Genomic DNA, 23,579 nt, shown 5'->3' on the forward strand with positions numbered 1-23,579 from the left:
GCACGGGCTGTGTGACCTGCACCCAGTGACCCACCCAAGCTGGCTCTACAATGCCCGGTCTATCCCCTGCCCATGCTCTGTGCCAGCAGCAAAAGGGTTACAGATGATTTTCAGGACAGATATTTAGGTACTGGGAGCTGCTTTCCAAAACCTTCTCAGAACCTTCTCAAGTCAGGGCCTCAGTTTCTCTCGTCTGCCCAGGGCTGGGGTCTCAGAGCAGAGGGTGCCTGCCTTGGTGAAGGGCCTTCCATGGTGCAGAAGAGCCACCAGCTGAAGGAGCAATCTCCCGTTTTTCAGAGAAAGGATGTTCTAAATCTCACATTTGTAAATGTAAAACCTTGACCCACTCTGGGGAGCAGAATCCACAAGGGAAATCAAATCTAAAGTCAGTGTGCGTGTAAAGCTTGTGCTTCTGTACTGAATCTTTGCATCCGGGGAGGGATAAATTTGTTGTTTTCAAAGAAGTGAGATTAGTAAAGCTGAGCATCTCCATGGACTTTGCAAAACCCATGTCCCCGCATGGACACTGAGGTTTTCCTGTCAGGATCAAGAGTCCTGGTGCCTGGCTCATTTAGGCACTGCTCTCCCAAGCTTCCCAGGAGAACTGGCTCTTTCTGATCCCAGGCATCCTTAGGGATCACAGCTGCAACTGTTGAGCACTGAGTCAGGCTCTCACCCGGGGAAAATCACCCCCAATTGCAGAAAATTTCCACATTAGGAGGGAAACTGCAGCCTCAAGTGCAGCTGTGGCTGAGGACCCATGGGAAGCAGGATGGATGGACACAGCCAGGATCAATCCCTGTCCTGGCAGTGCCGGGCAGGAGCAGGAACAGACAAGGTCAGTGCTGTCTCCAGTGTGGGCAGGAGCTGGGCACTGCTGCTGGCTGCATGCAGCAGGTGAGGAGGAGATGGGGAGGGAGAGAGGGGGACAAGTGTCTTGGAGAGGACAGGGATGACAAGGGCAAGGTCTGGAAGCGTTAGTGATGGTGAGAGTGTCCTGTCAGTGCCAGCCTTCATCCCAAGTGACATCCCTGACAGCCCGGCCAAGGACGAGGCAGGAGCAGAGGGCACAGGGGGGAGGGAGAGGAGGGAGCTGTGTCCTTGTGCTGTGACACCTCACAGAAACTCCTTTGAAGAGCAGGTGAAGGGGCACAGGAGTCCCCTGGGAGCCCCCAGTTGGGGCTGTGGGAGTAGAGGGGCTTGTGCTGAGCACTTTCCCTTTGAGCAGGGCACCAGATGACATTCCCAGCACCATCCCACCCTCTCCTGCTTCCCCTGCACTGAGCCTGGCCATTGTCCCTGCTCTTCCTACCTGGAAAATGAATGCAAGTGTTTTCCTTGCTGCTTTCCTGGAGAGAGAGCATTGGCTCAGGCTGGAATCTGCAGTTAACCATCCTGCATTCCAGTCCCACCAGGACACTGGGACATAGCAGTGGTGTGGCTGGGTCAGGGCTGCCTCCCCCAAAGAGCTCTCTGCCCTGTGTTCCCCGCTGCTCTGAGCCTTTGGGATAGGCTCAGCCAGCTGAACCGAACTCATAGGGGCATTAGGACATGATATGGGGGGGAGTGGAAAAGCTCCATGCTGGGGTGGCTTGATCTTGGCAGAGGCATCTCTGGGTGGGGAAACAGTGAGGTCTGTGCTGGAGCTGAGAGATGCCCTGAGGATCTTCCTCTGGGAATAAAGGTGTAAAGTCAGATTTCGGGTCCAGGTTACTTGTAGTGCCTTGTGTAAGATGGGCAGAGCTGGGCTGAGGGGCTGTGAGCAGGAGGGGGTGTTTGAAGATGAATAGTCCTGCTTCCCCAAAGTATGCTTATCTTCCAGCAATGGATCACAGAATCATAGAACATCCTGAGTTGGAAGGGAACCACAAGGATCATGCAGTCCAACTCCTGGCCCTGCACAGACACCCCAAAAATCTCACCCTGTCCAAACACTCCTTGAGCTCTGGCAGCCTTGGGGTCATGCCCACTGCCCTGGGGAGCCTGTTCAGTGCCCAGTCACCCTCTGGGAGAAGAACCCTTTCCTGAAATCCAAATTAAACCTCCCCTGACACAATTCCAGCTGTTCCCTGGGTCCTGTCCCTGCTCACAGAGAGCAGAGATCAGTGCTGCCCCTCTACTGCTCCTCATGAGGAAGTTGTAGTTGGATGTTTAGGTAGAAAAGGACCCACAGTGTTTAATAACCCTTAAGGGATATTTTTTTCCCCATGGTTTTTGCCCTCTTTTGTCCGTGGGACAACACATCTCCTGGCCATGGGGTTATTTAGCTGTTGCTTGGAGGGAAGTTGTTTTCTCTTAGAATCACGGAATGGTTCAGTTTTGCAGCGACCTTAAAGCTCATCTCATTCCACCCCCTGCCCTGGGCAGGGACACCTTCCATAGACCAGGTTGCTCCAAGCCCCGTCCAACCCGGCCTTGGGCACTTCCAGGGATGGGGCAGCCACGGCTTCTCTGGTCCAGACCCTCTGTCCCCCTTCCCTCCTCGCTCCTTCGTGGCTTTCAGAGCAGCGGGGGACTGCGGCTTCCCCTCGCTCAAGCCCAACAGCGCCGGTGGGAATTCGGCTCCGTGGCCGACCGGAGCCGGGACCGGCGGGCGCCGAGCTCCCTCCTGCGGCCTCGCCGAGCAGCGCAGACAGGCCAGGGGACCTCAGCCTCGCACCTCGGGGAAACCCGGGGGCGATCAGAGGGATTCTCGCCCGTATTCCCCCCCTCGCCGCCTGTCGCTGTCCCCCGGTGCCCCAGTGACGCTCCCCCTGCACCCCGCAGGGCCCCGTTGCTAAGGGGCCGTTGCTAAGGACCAACATCCGGGTCCCACCGCACCCCCGGCCCACGTGACCCGCTGGGAACATGGCGGCGCCCACGGCACGGCGTGCGCGGCGCTGAGAGCGGCGGGTCCGAGCGCTCCGGGCTCCCTTCCCCGCGGGTCCTGTCGCTGACATGTCGCGGCTTATCGTGAAGAACCTCCCCAATGGGGTGAGACCGCCATGAGGTTGCGGAAAAGGCCGGTGAAAGGGGTGTGGCGGGTGTAGAGACGGGTCTGAGGGGACGCGCCGAGGGGAGGCGGATGGGAGGGCAGGGAGAGGCACTGGGAGGGGAGGGGGGTGAGCGAGGAGGTTCCTGGTCAGGGAGAGGCACTGGGAGGGGAGGGGGGTGAGCGAGGAGGTTCTCGGTCAGGGAGAGGCAGCGGGAGGGGAAGGAGTCCCGCGGTGTGGTGGGGGCGGGGGTGAGCGAGAAGATCCTCTCGTGGGGGGAAAGTTCTCGATTCGGGATGGGGAGAGGAAGATGTTTTGATGGGGGAGCAGCAAGATGTCCTGGCGGAAGGGGCTCTAGGAGCATAAGAGATTGTGGAGATGTACTGGGACGGAGATCTTCCTGGGAGAGCGTGGGGATTCCCTTGGGGATAGGATGGTGGGGGCTGTTGGGCAGGGAGAGCTCCTGGAGTAGTCAGGGAGGTGCCCTGGGGGGCTGGAAGCAGCGTGTGGAGGTGCCCCAGGGCAGGGGAGCTGGCAGCCCCTCAGGGTGGGGGAGCAGAGCTTGTTGTGGCCATTGCCCTTCCCTCGGTGTCTGGAGGTGGGTACAGGTGCCCACTGTGCTGCTCTGCCCCAGTCAGGTCCTCCACAGGATCCCACCGTGTTCCCTGTGTGTATGGAGGGGATTCATGGAGGGGTGAAGGGATTTGGTTTCCACTGTGTGGTTCCTACAGCCCTTCAGAAGCCCTTTGGTAGAGAACCTTTTGGTTTGGACTTGTCCACAAAGCATCTCTGTATTTGCATTCCATGGCTGACTTCCCTTCTCGTTGTCCTTCCTCTTTCCCAGATGAAGGAGGATCGCTTCAGGAAACTGTTTGCTGCCTTTGGAACGCTGACTGATTGTTGCTTGAAGTTCACCAAGGATGGCAAATTCAGGAAATTTGGCTTCATTGGCTACAGGTCTGAGGATGAAGCTCAAACGGCCCTGAAGCATTTCAACAAAAGCTTCATAGATACTTCCAGGATCACGGTGAGTTGCTGCTGAAAAATTATCTCCTTGGGATTTTTTTAGAAGGTTTGGTGTTGAAGATTTTGGTGGTCTTAGGGGTGAGTAGCTGGGATCAGAAAAGCCTGAAGGTGAAGGTCTCTGCAGTAAAGCAGCAAAGCCTGGTGCCAGCTCTCATTGCTGGAGTCTCAGCAGGTGCTGGGTTCAGCTGGGCTGTGGTTGTGCATAGCACTGATTTCAGGGCTGGTTGGAGCAACACAGTCAGATTTTGAGCTGTCATAATCTGAAATTTTGCATTTCAGCTCATTTTTTCATTTCAAATCTTGCTGTTCTGGATAGAAAATGATTCAGGATAAACAGGATAACTTATTTGACTTGACTTGCATCAGGAACTGTAGTTACAGTACAAGGGGGAATGCCTTCAAACTGAAGGAGGGCAGGTTTAGATTAGGTATTAGGCAGAAATTCTTCCCTGTGAGGGTGGGAAGGCCCTGGCACAGGTTTCCCAGAGAAGCTGTGGCTGCCCCATCCCTGGAAGTGTCCAAGGCCAGGTTGGATGGGGCTTGTAGCAACCTGGTTTAGTGGAACATGTCCCTGGAACAACATGAACTTTAAGGTCCCTTCCAACTCAAACCATTCCAGGATTAAATGATGATATGACTCGGCTTAAATGAGCACAACAAAGTGTTTCCCATGTTTGATTGTTTCCCATGATTGAACATGTAGCTCTGTGCTTTTAAAATGAACATCTGTATGAAGTTACCTGTTCTCCTGCTCACCCTCCATCCCATCAGGGTTGCAATAAAGATTCTTGAGTGAAGTTATGCAGCAGTTACAGAAGCAGACTCTTGAACATGTGTTTAATTAGAGATCTGATTCTTTCCAGGTGGAGTTATGCAAGTCTTTTGGTGACCCTTCAAAACCTAAAGCATGGAGTAAACACTCTCAGAAGGTTCCTGCCTCAGACAAACAGACAGAGAAGCCTGTGGCAAGTGCAGCTCCTGCAGCCCCAAAGAAAGTGAGTCTTGCCTGATCCCTTGAGGCTCTGATGTGTCAGTGATGTGGCAGAGAGAAGGTTGGCCTGGTGTGTGGAGAAGGGGACAGAACAGCTGGGACAGTGGATGTTGGAGTCCTGGTTCTGGGATTTTCTGCCTTGGGATCTCTGTTCCCTGGGCCATTATGTTCCCTGAAATTGGCTGTGCTTCTAATAAGCCTTTCTAATTTTTTTTCCCCAAGGATAAAAAGAAGAAAGATCCCACGGATAACTTGAAGGAGGTGAGTTGAGGTTGAATTGCAGTCCCTACATTCTTGCTTCTATTAACAGCAAGAGTTGAATAGTTCCTTACTGTACTCCTTCCCATGCTATTAATTCAGGCTGTGACAGTCCAATTCTACTGCAACAAGCCCTCATTTTAACAGCCCCAACACTGGGGTCCAGTCTTTTAATTGTCATCTACTCCCCCATGACCACACTCTGCATCCAGGACAATCCTGTTTCAACATTTCTGGGTTTTAACCATATGCAAGATTTTTCACATTTAACTTCTACATTTTTTGCTCTTTTTTATGTTTCATTTTCTTTTTTAAAGTACTTTCTAAAAATGAGTTATAAAAAAAAGAGTAGGAATGAGAGATCTCATGAAGACTTTAATCACTTTAAGGGCTCACCTTGTCAGTGTAAATTGAGCTCTCCTTAAGGGACTTTTTTTTTACTTTGCTGGAAATGAGGGGATATCTTTATTTCAAACTCAACTACTAGCTTTCCTCTGTCTGTCTTCACAGCTTATCTGCTTGGTTTCTTTTTTAACAGCTGGAAGAAGATAAAAAATTCCAGGAGTTCTTGGTGGTTCACCAGAAACGGTCTCAGGTGGCCACTTGGGCTAATGACACTTTGCCAGAGGAGCCCAAGAAGAGCAAACCAACAGCAGCAGCTGATTATCTCAACTTTGATTCAGATGAGTCTGAGGAGCTGAGTGAGGATGGGGATGAGCCCTCTGAAGATGAGGAGGAAACTAAAGGTACCAAAAGGAACTGTCACCCTTTGCTTGTGTTGGTCACGGTGACTGTGAGGGCAGAGGTGCTGACAGGACCCAAATCAGAGTCCTTCCTCCACACAGAGACACTGTAACAAGGAAGGTGGTTCCTCAAGCATGATGCTCATTCTGTGTGCTGTGGGATGTATGGTTGTTTTCCCAAATTTGGGGAAATGTGGGAAATGCAGTTTGTGATATTTTCTGATATTAAGCATCTGTGCCTACCCCTGGGTCCTTAGGGCAGTGTTAGGGAAGAGAACAGGGCAAAAAGTCTGCACCTTTCCTTTAAATGCTCTCCTAGCCTGCACCTACTTTCATCCCTGGGATTTCCAGAGCTGGATGTGGTTTCTGTTTATTGAATAACCTGTCTGTGAACTTACCTAGTCTGCCTTTGATTGCACATTTCTGGAAATGGTGTGTGCTTGGGCCCTGTTGGGGTTGATGGGAAGAGACAGAGTTCAGTATCTTGGATCGTGAAAGGAAAACTGGAGTAGTGGGTTAACTTAGAAGACTGGGAAGTCTGGGCTGCTGTCTAGTGTATGTCTTTTAGAATCCAGTGTCCCTGCAGCAATGATGGGTGTGGTTTTGGAGCCTTTCTCCCTCCCTACATGGTATTTCCTTATGCTGTTCTGTTGGAGTGAACAGCGTTTTCCCTGCTGCTCCTCTTCTCCCTTTGGGTAACTCAGGTGTAGGTGTGACTTGGCAAGGGGTGGAGGGCTGTTTTGGAGGAACAGCTTCCTCTGTCCTGCTCCTTGCAAAACTAAACTGAACATTTTAAAACCTTCTCTGTGGTGTGCTTGGAGTATTTAGTTAAAATTGTGACAAAATCCCTTGTCATGGAGTTCCTCCATCTCCTCTCTAATTTGTTTTATACCTGAACTGTTGCTTTGAAAAACAAATTGTCAGCCTGGAAGTGCTGAGATAAAATTGCTCTGCTGTTCTCAAGCCTTTCCTTCCCATGGAAAGGGTGGAGGAAGGTGATTGTCATGATTGTACCAGTTCTCAGCTTTTCTCTGGCTGAGGAAAGAGCAGCAGCATCTTTTTGCAAAACTCCTCTGGTCTCTTCTCCCCAGCAGCAAAGAAAGGAAGGAAGAAGGCAGCTAACAGCAGAGACCTCTCAGATATGGAGTACCTGAAATCTAAAGTGGTGAAGGATTCTTCCTCATCCAGTACAGATGAAGAAACAGATACTGAGGAAGAGGTGGAAGAGGAAAGTGAGACTGAGGAGGATTCGGGCATTGCAGAAACCATTGGCACCTGCACAGATAAAAAGGGGAAGGTAAAAGCCCAACACACACAGCAAGAGACACCAGTGGAGAAGAAGAAGAAAAAAGGATCTACAGTAGAGGTACAGCTGAATTAGACTTTTGTCTTCTCTCAGGCAGGAGCTTTATGGGTAGCGTGTGTCTGTCAGTCTCTCCAGGGGTGAGCTGAAGGCCTGTTAAGGCTGCAGGACCCTCTAGGTACCAACTGGTTTGGCTCACTGGGTGAGAGCCATTAAAAAAATCTCTTCTTAGGAATGAATTCCTAAAGATCAGCCTTCCAAACAAGTGCTGCTAGTGCCTCTTTTCAGAGGCTTTCCTGTTTTTCCCTGTGTCCATCCCTGTCTGCATAAAATGCTGTCCTGCAGAACTCAGTGTCAGTGATGGGGTTTGACTGTCCCACCCTCCCAACCTGCCCCCCAGGCTGTTGTGGTGATGAGAATCTCTCTATATTCCCTCCCACTCTTCAGCCTCCTGTTTGTTGGACAAGACCAACTTGTTGTGCTGTGATTTTTCTTCTTTCATTCAGCTTTTTTTCCTTTGTTTTCCCCATCCTTGTGTGCAGAACCAAGGCAGCTCAGCAGAAGCCAGCACCCCATTCACAGTGAAACTTCGCGGTGCCCCCTCGAACATCACTGAGGCAAGTTTTGTTACCCAGCTGGGGATGGAGGCTCCAGGGGGGGTTCTTAACATGATCTTTGCAGAGACTTTTCACTTGTGGAGCAGTTTTGAGGGTTCTGTGGGCAGTCAGGGAAACTTTAGGACTGGCTTTGTGCAGAGATGTTTTGTTGCACGGGGTGTTTTTTATACTGGATATGAAAACCTAAGTCTGCAACTTGCTGCTTCCTGCAACTGAGAACTTATTCAGACAATTCTAATTCTTCCTGCAGGAAAAGATTCGTGATTTCTTCTTGCCTCTGAAGCCAGTGGCAGTTAGGATAGGAAAAAACACCCAGGGGAAGAATTCAGGTAATGTCTATGTGTGGAAGTGGGGGTGGACCTGTGAGTTAGGGGACCTCTCAGTCCTTTTATCTGCTCTTTTTATCTGCAGTTTCAAAGCACTGGCTTGTGTCCTGATTATTCCAGACCTTTCTGTGACTTTGCAGCTCTCCTGCCCTACTTGCTGTCCATAAGATGCCTGGGGCAGAGTAATGTTGGCTGTGCTCCCTTAGGAGTACCTGCAGGATCTGCCTCCAGAATTTTCCTAAACGTCCCAAACTATGCCAAGGAAAGGCCTGTTCCCCTGGGATAGCTGCAGCAGCACCCAGGGACTGTGCTGAGCTGTGTTTGTGGGCTGCAGGGCAGCCTTTAGCCAAGGTGAGTCTCCTGACAGGCTGTGACTGCTGGAGATACCTGTGAAAGAGTTTGGAGCAGGTTCCTGGAGTTGTCAGGGAGCTTTGCTATGTGGTCTTTTCCTTTAATAGCCTAAAAACAGATGCACCTTTTATTTCCTCCTGGAGATACCTGTAAAAACCTCCTTCAGCTATTAAGTTGGGCTTCTTTGATTTGTATGTAGAGAATAAGCTTTTTAAAGGCAGCCTTCCAGTCGGACGTGGCCATTTTCAGGCTGGATCGAAACTTTAATGGGAGCTGAATGCTTTATCTATAGGAATCTACATTAGAGAAAGCCCAATTCACCCTTAATTAGCCAATTAGTGGCTGTATGTTCCCCACATGATGCTCAGTTGAACGTTTCCTTCCTCCAAGGTTACATCTTTGTTGACTTGAAGAGTGAAGCAGAAGTGCAGAGGGCCTTGAAGAGAAAAAAAGAATACATGGGTAAGGGCTGTTTGTTCCTCCTTGTTCTGGCTGATGCCACTGGCAGGGTGCTCAGCTGCTGGAGTGTTCACTGTAGGAGTATCTCCTGTTGTTTAGTTTTTCCCAGGCAGATGGTGGGGGTGGTTCCTCTACTTAGCCCACACGGGATAAACCCGGTGCTGTGTCAGGAGGAAGTGACTGAACTGTGCCTGTTCCTCTTGGGCCCTCGTGTTTTGTCCTGTGCTCGAGGTGTATCTTGTTCTTGGGATAAAAGTGATGTTTCAGTCTGGTTGGGATCTGTACAAACAGTTCTGTAAGCCTGTGCTTGAGACCTGTGCCTGGCCTTAGTGGAACTCCTGAAATTACATTTGCAAAACCCACATGCAGAATGGGAACAGCTGCTCAGGAGCCTGGCTGGCACAGGCAGAGGGGCTGGAGCTCCCTGAAAGGAAGGGAGACTGGGGAGTTGTTGATAACCTGATTTTTATGAGGACTGATCTCTTGTAGCCCCCACCACCTCTTTTTTTGTTTTTGTTTTGTTTTTTTTTAAATCAGGCAGAGTCCTGCTCAGAGCTTGTGGGATTGGGATTGTAATTGCTTGTGGGATTGGGACTGTAATTGCTTGTGTCACTGCTGTAACCTTGGGCTCTTTGTGCCTTGATGCTGGTTACCCATAGACTCTGGAAGCACCTAACGTGCCTCTGTGTGTGGTTGTGGCTCAGGTGGACGATGTGTTGAGGTTTCCCGATGCAGGAACAACCCAAAAGAAACTGTTCCAGCAAAACCCACTAACCAACCATGGCAGAGAAGGCTGAGGGATGATGAGGAGGAAGAGGACTTGTCTGAATCAGGGAGACTCTTTGTCAGGAATCTTCCCTTTACGAGCACCGAGGAGGACTTGGAGAAGATCTTTTCAAAGTATGGTGAGTGTTTGCCCTGGGACTGAGACTTGCAGAGCAACATCTTTCCTTTGGAAACACAGAGGTTTTCGTGCTGGGTGTGAGTGGACAAAGCTCTATGTCCCACATCTCTTGAATATGGCCCAGCTCTCATCATCTTTATTGCCTGTTGTGGTGGTGTGTGCTTGGCAGGAGACTTATAGATGCTGCAGGTAAGAGGGGAATCTCTGAGATACACCCCAAGTTTGTTTGGAATGGCAGGTGGAAGCTTGGAGTTTCCCTTTTCTACCTTGAATTTAAACAGATTTAAGGCTATCTTTGCATTTGAGTGTCCTGGGGGCAGAGAGGGTTAGGTTGTGGAAGGACTAAGACTGAAGATAAATGCAACTACTCAGAGCTTGCCTGGTTTGTGTCATGTGTCAGAGCCCTGTGAACTGCCACGTGGTGCACAGCCAGGCTTGGGGTGCTTTCGTTGGGCCCACCTTGTCAGCCTGCAGCTCCTGGCTCAGGTTGGTGGCTCCCCACACACCCTGTGCAATATCCAGAGCTGCTCTGCCCTCCCTGGCTCCCTCATCCCTGGCTCCCTCATCCCTGGCTGTGTCTGGGAGATGCCAGTTCAAAGTGTAACCCTTCCCATCCTCTTCAGAGGTTCAGATTGGACATCAGGGTTCACAGAAAGCATTGTTAAACATCATAAGGGGCTGCCCAGGGAGCTGGTGGAGTCACCATCCTTGGAGGTGTTCATAACTGGACATAACACGTAGTGCCATGATCTAGTTGACAAGGTGGAGGTCAGTCTCAGGTTGGACTCGGTGATCTCAGAGCTCTTTTCCATCCTAAATGATTCTGGGATCCTGTGTGGTGGCTGTTCAGGGACATCTCTCACCATAAAGCATTTCCTCCTGCAGGGCCCCTCTCGGAGATCCATTTCCCTATTGACAGACTGACCAAGAAGCCCAAAGGATTTGCTTTCATCACCTACATGATTCCTGAGCACGCGGTGAAGGCCTTTGCAGAATTGGATGGGCAGGTGTTCCAGGTACAGAACTGATGGTTTTCCTGTGCTGTTGGGCTGCAACTGCTGGGCATGTTTGTTACTAACATGGCCAAGAGTTTCCTTCTGTGCTTTGCTGCACAGGTTGAGTCTCTTCTGCTGTGCTGTGTGGGAACACAGGTGTTTTTGGTATAGTAGCTTGGTTTGAACAGCCTTGCAGGCACCAAAATCCTGTTAGAGGTAGGGAAAGAGCTCCAAATCTGTCTCTTATGCGACCTCTCTGACTTGCAACCATGTCTCCTTTGGGAAGGAAAGTTCCCTCCTTCTACCTTGGCTGTTTATCTAGCAAAGGTGCCAGAAAATTTCCTCCACTCTACTTAGCTCATGGACTTCTGTGGATTATTTCAAAGCTGCTGGACCTCTTCTTCCTGTCTCCTAGGGCAGGATGATGCATCTTTTACCATCCACGATCAAAAAGGAAAAAATCGAAGATGGGGATGCAGAAGAATCTTCCTCCTACAAAAAGCGCAAAGAGGCCAAGGACAAAGCCAACAGTGCCAGGTACAACACAACCTGCCAAATTCCCAAGTGGCAGAAATGCCTGTGGGGTCTTTGCAGGGCTGTATAGATTCCCAAAGTCAATAAAGCATTTGCTGTGCAGCTCTGTTTCCTTTGTCTCTTACCCACGTGACTCCTCTTTTCGAGTAGTTCAGTGAGCAGCAGAAATTGAGAAAAACAGGGTTTTGAATGACTTTGTTTATGAGTTTATTTCTCTGGTGTCTAATAAAAGTTGTAATTCTTCAGGGTGGTGGTTTCAGATCAGTTGGGTCTTTCTCCTCTACTTGACCACCTGTATTCCTAAAACTTGTAGGAACTTTATCTTGCTATGTGCAAATTAGTTTGAAAGAAGTGGCCAATACTTTCTGATTTAAAGGGACAGAGATGCAACCTTGCTTGCATGGGATTTGTGGTTTTAGGAAAACAGTTGGAAAGGTGTGTTCCTCTGAGTCAACATCTGAACTCCCAGCTGTAGCTGCAGAGCTGTGACCAGTGAGGTCTAGGGAAGAACAGCTCAACTGTCTGCACTGCTGCCTCTCTGTTTGCCCTCCAGACATGTCTCCCTCATCCTGTCAATTCTCTAAGGATATTCCACCCTTCTTTCTCTCTGACTCTTCATTCTGGCTCCTTGTGATGTCACTCAAGGCTATTTTTTCCCAGGAGTATGAACTAGAGAGCCCTCAGTGGAAGAAGGGGCTGTATGACTCTGAACCTTGTTTGTCTCTGCAGCTCTCACAACTGGAACACGCTGTTTGTGGGGACCAACGCTGTGGCTGATGCCATGGCTCAGAAGTACAACGCTTCCAAAAGCCAAGTGCTGGATCCTGTGAGTTGGGTTATTCATCAGCTGGGGTGGGAGATCACTTTCCTACCTGTTTCCTTGTGTCCTGGTCTCGTTGTGCATCAAAAGCCCCCATGCTTCCGTGAGGCTGAGATCTGTGGTGCTGTAGCACCTCTATGGGATCTGAGCCCATCAATCCCTTTGTCACTAGGACAGTGACACTCCCAGCCTTCTTTCCCACTCTGCTTTTCTGTGCCTGAATTTTGTTTTTCTACATAACCAACAATTGATGGGAATTTACACCTGAAAGCTCAGTTCCTTCCTGGAAACTTTGTTTTGCTTTGGGAAGTGTTCCGATTCCAACAGCAAAACTTCCAGCAGCTTCAGAGGAGCTGGAGCATTTTACCTTTAAGCTTTCTGCCACATTTCCTTTACATCTGCTTCTTGGAGCAGCAGGAACAGCAGGTGACTGACATTCTTGCCTGCAGGAGAGTAAAGACAGCGTGGCAGTGAGAGTTGCTCTGGGAGAAACCGAGCTGGTCCAGGAAATTCGCCGGTTCCTCATTGAAAATGGAGTCAGCCTGGATTCCTTCAGTCAGGTGAGATGCTCAGCTGGAGGCAGCAGTGTGGACCTACCTCCTCTAGTCCTGGTGTCCTCATCTCTCTCTGAAACTGGTAATTAAATCCTCACCATCTTGCAGGATTGAACCCTTAGGAAATGTTATATCCATTTGAAAATGCAGCTGCCCTCAGCATGGTTTAAATCCATAATGTGATGGCTTTAGTATGGTCAGGGAGGGAGTCCTGTGTCCATATCAGGGTGGATCTGGAGCTGGAACCTCCACACATGAGCATTTGTGGAACAGGGAGGTTGTTCTGAGGTGTGGATCTTACAGGAAGTGTTTTCTAAATGGCTGTTTGCCCTCTTGGACCCTGGAAAGGGGTGGCGTGGAGTGACAGAGCACGGTGTGTTGGATCTGAAATCTTCAGTTAGGCAGTTGTCAGAGTTCGCAGTTTTAAATCCCATCTTCCTTTTCTTTCCCCCCCGAACTTGCCAGGCTGCTGGGGAGCGGAGCAAGACGGTGATCCTGGTGAAGAACCTCCCGGCCGGCACGAGCCCGGCGGAGCTGGAGGACGTGTTCGGCCAACATGGCAGCCTGGGCCGGGTGCTGCTGCCAGAGGGGGGGATCACGGCCATCGTGGAGTTCCTGGAGCCAACAGAGGCCAAGCAGGCGTTCACCAGGCTGGCCTACTCCAAGGTGAGGCAGCTGCCTGCAGAGTGTGGATCGTGGCTGCTTGGGAAGCTGCAGGATGGAGTGCCTGCTGTGTGAGGGGGGCGGGAGTTTTGAGGGAAGCGAGTTATCCCAGAGCCGCTGCTGTTACCCTCTGTCCCGTGGATTTGGGGAGTTGCCTGATGTATCCTTGTGCAGCAGTGGCTAAGTAGGGTTCAGCCTGCAGAGAATGGCTGGAGGAGGGGACTGTGACATATTTAGAAGGTTTCTTTTCCCTTTCACAACACAGGAGTGTAATACATGGTAGACTGTGGTCCTGAATGAGGCTGGATCCTTTTGTGAAAGAATTTAACCAGCTAGAAAAGCTACTCAGCTTTTCCACTGGTGTCTTCCATTACAGAGCGAGGTGAAGATGAGGCTGAGAGCAGAGGTTTTTCTTCAGGCCTTGCCCTTCAGTCTTCATTTCTTTCCTGTCATCTCTTCACAGTTTCATTCTGTGCCGTTGTATCTGGAATGGGCTCCAATGGGTGTCTTCTTAAGCCCAGCCCCTCAGAAAAAAAAGGTTGAGGTTCCAGAAAAGGAGGATGAAGCAGGGCTGGTACCAGGTAAGAACTTTGTCCAACTTGCTGTTGACAGACTGTGGGTCCCTGTAGTGTTTCCCTGCTCGTGTCAGACCACAATATATGCTTTGTCTGGGTGATTTCCCACTGCAAGGACATGATCTTCCCTTTCTCCCCATTCCAGGGGCTCTCCCAGAATTTGAGTGGGCAAGCTCCCCCTAAGTTTGACTTTGTTTCATCTTACAAAGTTTGGTTTATCCTTTTTGTTTCAGGTGAAGCTCTAAAGGACTCAGGGGAAGCAACAGCACAGGAAGAAGAGGAGGAAGAAGAGGAGGAGGAGGAAGAAAACATTCCTGGGTGTACCTTGTTCATCAAAAACCTCAACTTTGCCACCACAGAAGACACACTGAAGGAGGTGAGCCATGGGGATATAGTGTTTAAAGCAGTTAAATTGCAGTGGGAGATGAGAAAACATTATTACACTGGGACTGGGAATATCCACTTTGGGGTTTCAGGCATCAGTTAAGACAAATGTATCTGAAACTGTTTTGATGGGGTTTAATTCCACCTTGGGACAGGTGGAGGCAGTAGAAAATCTTTTAAGACTCCTCATTTCCCATGCTTTCTGTAATGCTTCTCCTTGGGATAGGCATTTCCCTCATCCTGCTTTGTGTGTGAAGGCAATGAATAAATAAAGGATGGTTTCAGAGATGTGCTTTTCATCTCAGCTTCTCCTGCCATTGAGCTGTCTGTGCTGCTTTGCCTCAGCAAAGCACTTGGGAGAGAGTGTAGCATTACTAAAACCATGTGGGATGCTAATAGCAGAATAGGGAAAAGCAATTGGGAATTCTCAACTCTGCCAGTTTTTGTAGCTGTGTAAAATGCCACATTCCATGGCCCAAGAATGTTGGAGCAGTGTCAGTCCATCCTGGACCTGTGTTCCTCTGCCTTGGGGCTGTGAGACTGTGTAGAGACCCTGGTCCATTTGGGTCTGGGGACAAATAAATGTCCAGAGGAGGACTGGGGCTTGTCCCCTCTTCTTTTTTTGACTTCTGAGTGTAGTTTTACAAAGAAGTCAAAAAAATAGTTTATCTTCGGAAAGAGGTGAATTTTTGGGGACATCACAGAAGTTACCCACCCCTAAGGTCTCTACCTGCCTGAGGACATCTTGTAATCCACAGTGTTGCTCCAGTGCCATCTCAGATCTCTGCACTGTTTCTAAGGAGTGGTAGAGGATTTATGGGAACACATGGTGATTTCTTTAACAATCTTTTAGTGTGTGTGTGTGTGTAAATTTTTACAGAAATAATTTTGTAAGAAAGACTGAGCTGCAGTGACTGCTTGTCAGGTGTGTGCTGGGGGAGGTGGGCCTGTGAGTGTGTGCTGCTGTGGGAGAGGGGCACGTTGTCACTCAAGTTGAGCTGCAAGCCTGTGACAAAGGGAACTGAATCACGTGTCCAAATTCCTTGCAGACATTCTCCAAAGTGGGAGCCCTGAAGAGCTGCACAATATCCAAGAAGAAAGACAAAGCAGGTACTCTAGATGTTGCTGTTCAGTTCCTTCCCTTGGCTGGTTGCTGAGGGCTCAGGTGTGGCATTGCTTTAGCATTCATCCGGCTGAGCATTTGTGTTCTCCTTGGCAAAATCCTTAGTGTTTCTAGAAGTGTTGCTGCTGAAATGGCTGAAAGCAGCAACCAAACATACCCCGGGGTTCGGTCTAGGAGGTTAAGCTCAATTTGCCTTCTCTTGAGATCTTGAGATAGAGAAGGCAGACTCCTTCAGAAGCACAGAAGAGAGCAGGATGCAGGTTGAAAGGAACCGGTGCCCCGCCATGATTTAACTGCGCCCGGCGCGTTATCCGCAGGAAGGGCCGGGATCCTCGAGGGTGTCTGGCTGAGTGCTGGGCTGAGTGGGCTTCCTTTGCCTTCTGCCTGCCAGCCCTGGGCCCCACAGGCTGCAGGGACAAGTGACTGTGCTCTTGCATTGACTGCTCTCACTTTCCAGGCCGTTGGGAAGAGTTGGATTAAGGCAAGTGCTGGCTGGAAGGGCCGTGTCTTCTTTCTGGGAGCTGCAAAGCTTTATGAGATTTTGCCTTGACAGGGCTTCTCTTTCATGGGGTACTTAAAAACTTGGATCCAGTGAAAGAAAAAGAAATAAAGCAAACTCTTCAGTACTGCTGGTGTGTCTGATGTGCTCATGACCAGACAGCAACATCCCAGTCTGGGCTGATCTCGTACCACCTGCCCGAGAGCTCCCCTTCTGTCCCTGTGGGTCATCCCTGCAGTCTGATACCACTGAGGTGGTGAAGTTGGAAACTGAGTGTTATGTTTTCACTTGTGGATTTTTCCTTCCCTCATTATTAATCATAACTTAATCATCGCTCCTGTACTGGTGTGACTGCAGGCGATGCAAAGCTTTGCTGTGGATTAGGGGATGGAATTGGTGTCCTCTCCCTTCTTGTAGAAGTGGCAGCTGCCCACTCAGGTTTAGGGAATGAATATTTGTGTCTCCATAACAGGATCACTTTCTCCTGTCTGTGTCAGCAGTTGCTTTGTAGCACTCAGTGTTTTATTTTCAGTTTTGCACTGAAATGTTGCAAAGCAAAAAATCTGTTCTGTGTGCAGCATTGATTCTCTTCTTTTTGACATCAGCAACCAAAACCAGCTGTTCTTGGTCAGAACAAGTCAGCCAGGGGTGCTCATGAGGAGCCTCAGGACATGGGCAGGCTGGCCTTTGCCTGGGGTATTAAATTTCTGTCCCCCCAGTTCTGACAATCAATACTTGCTCCTGTTTTGTTTTTACATCTTAGACCATCCCTGTTTCCTGGTAGCTTAAAGAGTCCCTTTTCTCTTTTGACAGGCACTTTGCTTTCCATGGGCTTTGGATTTGTGGAGTACAAGAAGCCAGAGAGTGCCCAGAAGGCCTTACGCCGACTCCAGGTGAGCTCAAAAAACGTACAATGATTGAAATGTAATGAATTTGAAATTTAATGAAGTTTTCTGCAAGGTGCCCTTTGCAGAGGGGCAGAGACCCAGGTTCTCCCTCACAGGGAGAACAGATATTGCTTAGTGTTTAATTAGTGCTGCAGAGTTTGACTTTACCCTCTGTGACTCTGCCTGTGACTTCAGGGTCTTCCAACCTCCTCCTGCCTTCTCCATGGCACAGGATTTGGCTGCCCTCTGAAGGAATGAATGATAAAAATAAAACAGCCAAGTGTTTGGTCCACACTACCTGGATATTATGGACCAGACAGCTGGAGATTGAAGGAATTACTGTGTCATCTGTGCATGTCCAATGACTGTTATCCATGAGTCCCACCTTCACCAGGTGGTCATTTCACATTCCACAGCCTGGATAGTCTTGGGATAAATGTACATGCTCCATCCTTTTGAGGGGAAAATGGGTATTTTGGGCAGGGATTGGGCAGCAGGGCTCCAGGTTCCCAGTGCAGTGCCCACTGCATGTTTTGTGCCCTGCCAGGGATGATTAGGAAAGAGGCTGAACTCTGGGAGGTTTTTGGGGCGTGGGAAGCATGACCAGTGTTCAACAGAGAAAAGCTTTGGTTGGGAGAAGGGGAGGACTAGATGGAAAAAAAAAAAGCAAGATTTGAAATGCTATGCTTATGTCCTGGAAGCTGTTGTGACTTTGACTTTCAATTACTTTATTTACATTAACTATTTTTTTGTTGTTGTTTCTTTGTTTTAACTTCTAGGGCTGCTCTGTAGATGGCCATAAGCTGGAAGTGAAACTCTCAGAGAGAGCTATCAGGTAAAGCTCACGTCTCACCTGTTTAACAGGGTTATGTTTAAGCTGCACTAATGTTTGGTGGGTTCTTCCCTTCTTCCCTGGCATCTGCATCACGAGGGATGTGAGCAGTGGTGCTCCAGCTGTTGAACACATCAGGCTTTGTGCTTTACTACAGAGTCAGTTTGGCTTGAAAAGAAAAAAAGAAATGATGAGTAGCTGTAGTGGGACCCCAGAAAGGAACTTGAAGTGAGAACCAGGCACAGAATTTCCTTCCATGCTCAAGGAAAAGGTTCCTCTAAACCCTCTGCTTTGCTCAGCATTGCAAAACCAACTATAGCCCAAGTTCCAGGGGGTTTAAAAAGTTCTTGAAGATAAATATTTTCTAGGTAATGAAAGCTTTTGCCCTAGTTCCTCTGAGAAAACAGAAGCTTAAGAATGATGTTCTGCTGCCAATTCTGATCAAATCAAGACAAAAAGGCTTCTTGGTTGATAAAAAAATTTGGATTTACCTTCTGCTCTTTGGTCAGTCAGGTGCAGAGGAGATGGTTAATTGTGAGTGAGTTTACTTGAAATTAGAGTCTTAATTTTTAGGGTTTCCTTCCTACTTTTTATTCAGTACAGACTATTCTAAATGCAAAATTGAAAATTAATCCACATGTTTGAAGGTGAATGTTGGCACCTAAACACTGTCCTTTAGGCACTTTGGAAACCCTACTGGAGGTAGAATATCTTAAATGTCAAAATTTGTTTGAAAATCTGGTTCCTGGGGACCAGAAGCTGTCTGACAGCTCCCTGTCTGCACTTTGTATTTCAGTTCTTTAATAAACCATTTTTATCCATTTTGATTTTTAAAATCCCTTCAGCAGGTATCCAGTGCTTTGCTTTATGAAATAAGCTGCTGTCTTTTGTGTTAGGTAAATTCTGACCTCGTCCAAATGCAATACAATTCTGGAGGTAAAAAAATTAATTCTCTGTTACAAAAATTTCACTTGATGTTTTATAAGCCAGGAAGAAAAAGAATCAAAATTGGCTTACATGAAGCTAACTTTTTTTAAAATATATCAATTAGTACATTCTCTTTGACAGTTGAATGGACGAGATTTGGCGTCAGAACAAAAGTTAGTGGAAAACACGAGTCCAGGACCACAACTGGGGTTGAAGATGGACTATTTCATTTGCAGATGTGGGGTTTAAATGAGTGAAATTCCTTCCTTCCTGGTGTGCTGGGTGACATTCCCGCTGTCAGGAGCGAGGGTGTCAGTGTGAGCCAACTGCCTTATTTTTCCACATTCCAAATCCTGAAGGAGCAGCCCCAGTGCAAAGGGGGCTTTGCTGCCCCATGGTCCTCACCTGCCCTCGCTGTTGCCTCCCCAGGCCCGCTGTGAAACCCTCCCGAAAGAAACAAACTGCCAAGAAGCAGAAGACCTCCAAGATCTTGGTCCGAAACATCCCCTTCCAGGCCACTGTCAGGGAAGTCAGGGAACTCTTCAGGTAGGGGAAAAAAATGTGCTTCCTGTTGGGTCTGTGGGGTGCTCTGGGCTGGAGCTGATGTGATTATCATATGGGATTTTGTTACTGGATTTTTAAATACTGGATTTTAAAACTGCAGTTTTGTTGTCTTCGTGGAAGTAAGCAAGCCTTTTACTGAGTGTAAAGACAAATGGTTTGAGAGTGTAGAAATTCCAGTAGAGGTACCAGTGTGGAAATTCTACTGGTGAGATGGTGATCCCATAAACTGGTGGTGTGGCTGGAGCCACTGTGAGCTGTTGGAGCCATGCAGTCGATATCCATGGAGCTTGGAGATCCCTATGCCTGTCCAGTAAATGATCTAGCCTTGGGTATTTTTCCTTCTCTCCTGAAGGCTGTACAGCAGCATTCCTGGTGCTCAGCACATCTGCCTGGGGAGGAGCACCCAGGTTTGAGTGGGGCTGGCTCCCTCCTCCACCTGCCTCGCCCACATGTTGGTGCAGCTCCATCCCCTCGTGGAGGGAGCATTTCCATCCATCCCTTCCACTGCTTGTGCCTCCCACACTTGGTGGGGTGTTGCCCCTTGTCTGTAAGGATGTGGAACTCTGCTGCCCTTAATACTCTCTCTGACAAGAAATAACCTTGTCAGCCATCAGACCTGCCTGGGATAATGCCGAGTGTTGGACAGGGATTTTGGGACCCCAGCCTGCCTTCTTTCTATGTGTTCTGTATGTCCTCAACCTTTCCTGCTGCCTTGCAATGCATCCTGGAAAACAGGGGAAACTTGGTAAAAAGAAAACCATCTCTACTGCTCTCAGGATGAGAATGTTTAGCTCACTGTCCCAGGCCATGGTCCCTGCTCTGCTTGGAGAAGGAAACTGGGAGGAATTTGTGTTCAAATCTGCCCATCACACTTTCCCATCTGCAAAATAAGGATGATAGCTCAGATGTGCAGGGCATGGTGGAGTACTTGCTGTGTTAGGAGGTGGCCTCTTTGTGGGCCTGTCTAAGCAGAGACTCAGCTTTTGTCACAGCTGTGGGAATGAGTTCAGGAGTTCAGGAATTGCTTAACTCTTTGAAACCTGCCCAGATCATGCAATGAAAGCCACTAGCAGTGATTTGTTCCAGGCAAAACTGTGCAGTTCCCTGTCTGCAGGGAATTCCACCTACTTTTTTGGCATGTGGTGTTCTCCTGGCTTGTCTGCAGGTTCCTGCACGGCTGGGAGGCTGTTTACATGCAAGGTGTAAGGAAAGCTCTGTGTTGCAACACTGGATTTGGGGTGAATTCTGGGGTTTTCACCAAAGGCAGACCATGACTTGGTTCTTAAACACACATTGCTGAAAGGGTGATGGTAGAATGTAAAGATCCCTGTAAAACAGCAAAAACTTTTCCTTCCTTGTGCTGTGCAACTTGGATGCTTTTGCTTCAGTGCTACCCTGACAGGTCCAGGCAAAATCCCTGGACTTCCAAGTCACTCCTCTGAGTTTTCTTAGCACGTGAAGCATTGCTAATTTAAATCCCAGCACTGTGGCTGCAGAGGTGACCTTCCTAAAGCTTGAGCAAACAAAACCAGGGGCATCTATTTGCTTTCTGGGGTGCTGGGTTAAGTTCAAGGAGCTGGGAGGTTTATGTGTATCACAAGGACAGACAAGCCCAGTAGAGACTGTGGGGCTTTTTTAGTGTGGTTTTTTTTTTCCTCCTGTCTTGTCTGGCACCTCAGTGCTGTGGAGAGGAGGGGCAGAGGAACAGTCTGATGAATATTGTAAGGAATGTGCAACTTCCAGCTGCATGTACTGGTGACAGTGGTCTTGGAGCAATGTGGGAACATCCTGCATTTATCCTGGGATATTCAGAGATGGGGGGTTTATCCTCAAAACAACAACTTGTGGGGAGACACACACAACCTTCCATCCACCCCTGCCATCCCTCCTTCCCTTCAGAGAGGCTAAAACCAGGCATGGCAGAGCACTGCCAGGCACTCCATCCTCTTGGGTTGCTTTGTTTGTGCTTTTAAATCAGGTGCCTTTTGCTCTGGAGCTTTTTAGCTGTCTTATTTTGTGTTTTGCTAGTTATTTATTTAAAATTGCAGACAGTCACTTGGCAGTGGAATGGATGGCAGGGCTGCAGGGGGCACTCTTAGCCTACCCAGAAAAGCCTGACTGGGGACCACCAGGCTGGGGACAGCAAGGGACCACCAGGCCACTCCAGCAGGCATTGCCATGCAGGGTGATAGCCCCAGGCCCGTGGAGGTGGGAGGCTTTGCAGGGTGAACATCTTCTCTATTGTTTCACATGCTCCTGAGCCACTTTCCAGCCCTGCAGCTGATGTTTTCCCCAACCTGCTTCCTCCTGTGCTTGCTTTTTTATTTTTTTCCAATTGCCTGGGAAGGAGAAAAATTAATAAATAGATATACACACACACACACAAAATATGTGTGTGCATATATTTATTATGCACACACATATGTATATTACATATACACACACAGTATATGTGTCTATCTATATATGTACACACACTGTATGTATCACCCCAAATACATATATTGTGCCAGTACGTATTTCCAAAAATATACATAATACATGTGTATTGGATATATTTCCCCAAATTAATATTTCCAGGTTTTGAGCTTTTTCAAGGAACCCTGTCTCGCTTTTCAAACAGCCCCACAGAAGGTGTTAATGACACTGGAAAACAGCAAAACAAGGGAGCTGGGTGGTTTGAATAGTGGATTTTTAAAGCTGTTATGCCTGTGCTGCTCAGCACTGGCAGTCCAGGGAATCCTGTCCTGGTTGCCTTTGGACTTTTTGATATTTTTATTTATGGGCCCACCACTTAAATGCTCAGACTTGCCCTGCACCATCATTTGTGTTCCTACAACAGCCTGTAGGAACTTTTTAATTTTGGACTTTGAGGATATTGAGTTCTAATTCTTGGGCTGGAGAAAGTGGTGTTTAATTTTCTCTGTAGGGGAGTCAGGGACTCTCTGGTTAACAGCTCAACAGTCTTCTGCCTGCAAAATCAATGTCTTCTAGTTCCACCAGCCTTAGGTGCTGCCCACCTTCCACCCCAGCCCCAGAGGCTTTGCTGGGATGTGTGATGCTGGTTCAGATCGTGTCCTGCCACGTTCTGCTGGAGGTTTTGGCCTCTCTTGCACCCTCCTGGATTTATTTATTTTTTTTTCTGAGACCCTATAGGTGTTATTTTCTTCAGAGGGAGAGCTGTTCAATTATAGGGGCTGCTTCTGGGCTAGGTGTGAAGATTTAGCTTTTGTGGGTGTGTTTTTTTCCCCCATTTTTGTTCTTTATTGGATTCTACTCTTATCTTTACTACCAAGAAAAATAACAAAAGATAAATGGTCCTTAGTTCTTTCCAAAGAGCCATAGTTAGGGGAGGAGAGACAAAGGGATTGCTATCCCATGAAGGCTGCTAATTTTTGCTACCAAATTGTGGGCCTTTTATGGCAAGACTTTTTTTTTTTGTCTTTTTTTTTTTTTTTTTCAAAAGGAACTCCTAGATGTGGCAAGCTGAATTGGAGATCTGTGAAAGGCCACATTTTCACAGATTGGAGCCCTGGCAATTTCTGAAAATTGGACTCCTTTAAAAATCTATCACATTAGATCCACGCAGCCTTCATTGGAAGTTCCAATTAACTGTTTGTTTCAGAGCCTCCTCTTCCCATCCTCCTTCCCCCTGTCTGCACCAACTGCATTAATATTAAAAATAAGGCTGTTTTGCAGCTCTTGTAGAACATTTTGAGGAGATGTATGTTTTATTTTCCTCAAAGGGAGAATGGTTAGCTTTAGAAAAAGACTTTTTAGAAGATTCCTACCCAACCAAAGGCAACCTGAGGGATAGATACAGTCAAGAGTCTGCTTAGGGTTTGGCATAATTGATGCTTTACCACCAAAGGATGCAGTTGTTGGAGTTGCACCTCAGGTAGTGTGTTTTGGGGATGGAGTTGTTTCTTTTTTTCTATGTAAAATAGATCTGAGAACTTATCATGTGGTCTGTATCTGTAATTTCTCTTAAATTTGCCATAGCTGTCACTTCAACCCCTCCCCTGCCACTTAGCTGTGGTAACCCTCCAAATTCAGAGCGAGATCAGGGGCCAGCACTGTGTGTGGAAGGTGTTTTATTGTCCCTCTTGCCTTTCACCTGTAGGAACTGCAGTCAAAGACGTTGCATAAAGCTGTTAAATCACAAAATTATTATCAATTGAGAGACTGGACTTCAGTTTGACTAAAGAAGCAGTGAGCAGAAAAGCAACTGAAAGGTATTCCAGGGCAGGGAACAGGTTATCAGGTGCATTT

The 23,579-nt window shown here is 48.3% G+C and overlaps 1 protein-coding gene across 3 annotated transcripts in view; it reads left to right on the forward strand.

Annotated features, from left to right (window-relative positions):
• Nucleotides 1-2,838: 2,838 nt before the first annotated feature.
• The window catches only part of RBM19 (RNA binding motif protein 19), a 65,303-nt gene continuing 44,562 nt past the window's right edge, over nt 2,839-23,579 (forward strand). For 2 of the 3 annotated variants that reach the window (XM_027661642.1, XM_027661643.1), the window contains exons 1-21: nt 2,839-2,973; nt 3,817-3,999; nt 4,862-4,993; nt 5,212-5,250; nt 5,786-5,993; nt 7,082-7,356; nt 7,836-7,910; nt 8,161-8,239; nt 8,978-9,049; nt 9,751-9,951; nt 10,836-10,966; nt 11,361-11,482; nt 12,209-12,305; nt 12,749-12,859; nt 13,319-13,519; nt 13,980-14,097; nt 14,325-14,467; nt 15,525-15,585; nt 16,911-16,990; nt 17,764-17,819; nt 19,173-19,289. In XM_027661642.1, coding sequence (XP_027517443.1) covers nt 2,938-2,973; nt 3,817-3,999; nt 4,862-4,993; nt 5,212-5,250; nt 5,786-5,993; nt 7,082-7,356; nt 7,836-7,910; nt 8,161-8,239; nt 8,978-9,049; nt 9,751-9,951; nt 10,836-10,966; nt 11,361-11,482; nt 12,209-12,305; nt 12,749-12,859; nt 13,319-13,519; nt 13,980-14,097; nt 14,325-14,467; nt 15,525-15,585; nt 16,911-16,990; nt 17,764-17,819; nt 19,173-19,289 — 2,537 coding nt within the window. In that variant the 5' untranslated portion in view covers nt 2,839-2,937. The remainder of the gene's footprint in view (nt 2,974-3,816; nt 4,000-4,861; nt 4,994-5,211; nt 5,251-5,785; nt 5,994-7,081; nt 7,357-7,835; nt 7,911-8,160; nt 8,240-8,977; nt 9,050-9,750; nt 9,952-10,835; nt 10,967-11,360; nt 11,483-12,208; nt 12,306-12,748; nt 12,860-13,318; nt 13,520-13,979; nt 14,098-14,324; nt 14,468-15,524; nt 15,586-16,910; nt 16,991-17,763; nt 17,820-19,172; nt 19,290-23,579) is intronic. The other variant, XM_027661644.1, reaches the window with a different exon arrangement.

Source organism: Corapipo altera, unplaced genomic scaffold (assembly GCF_003945725.1).
Source record: "Corapipo altera isolate COAL_440 unplaced genomic scaffold, ASM394572v1 150, whole genome shotgun sequence".
NCBI lineage: Eukaryota > Metazoa > Chordata > Aves > Passeriformes > Pipridae > Corapipo > Corapipo altera.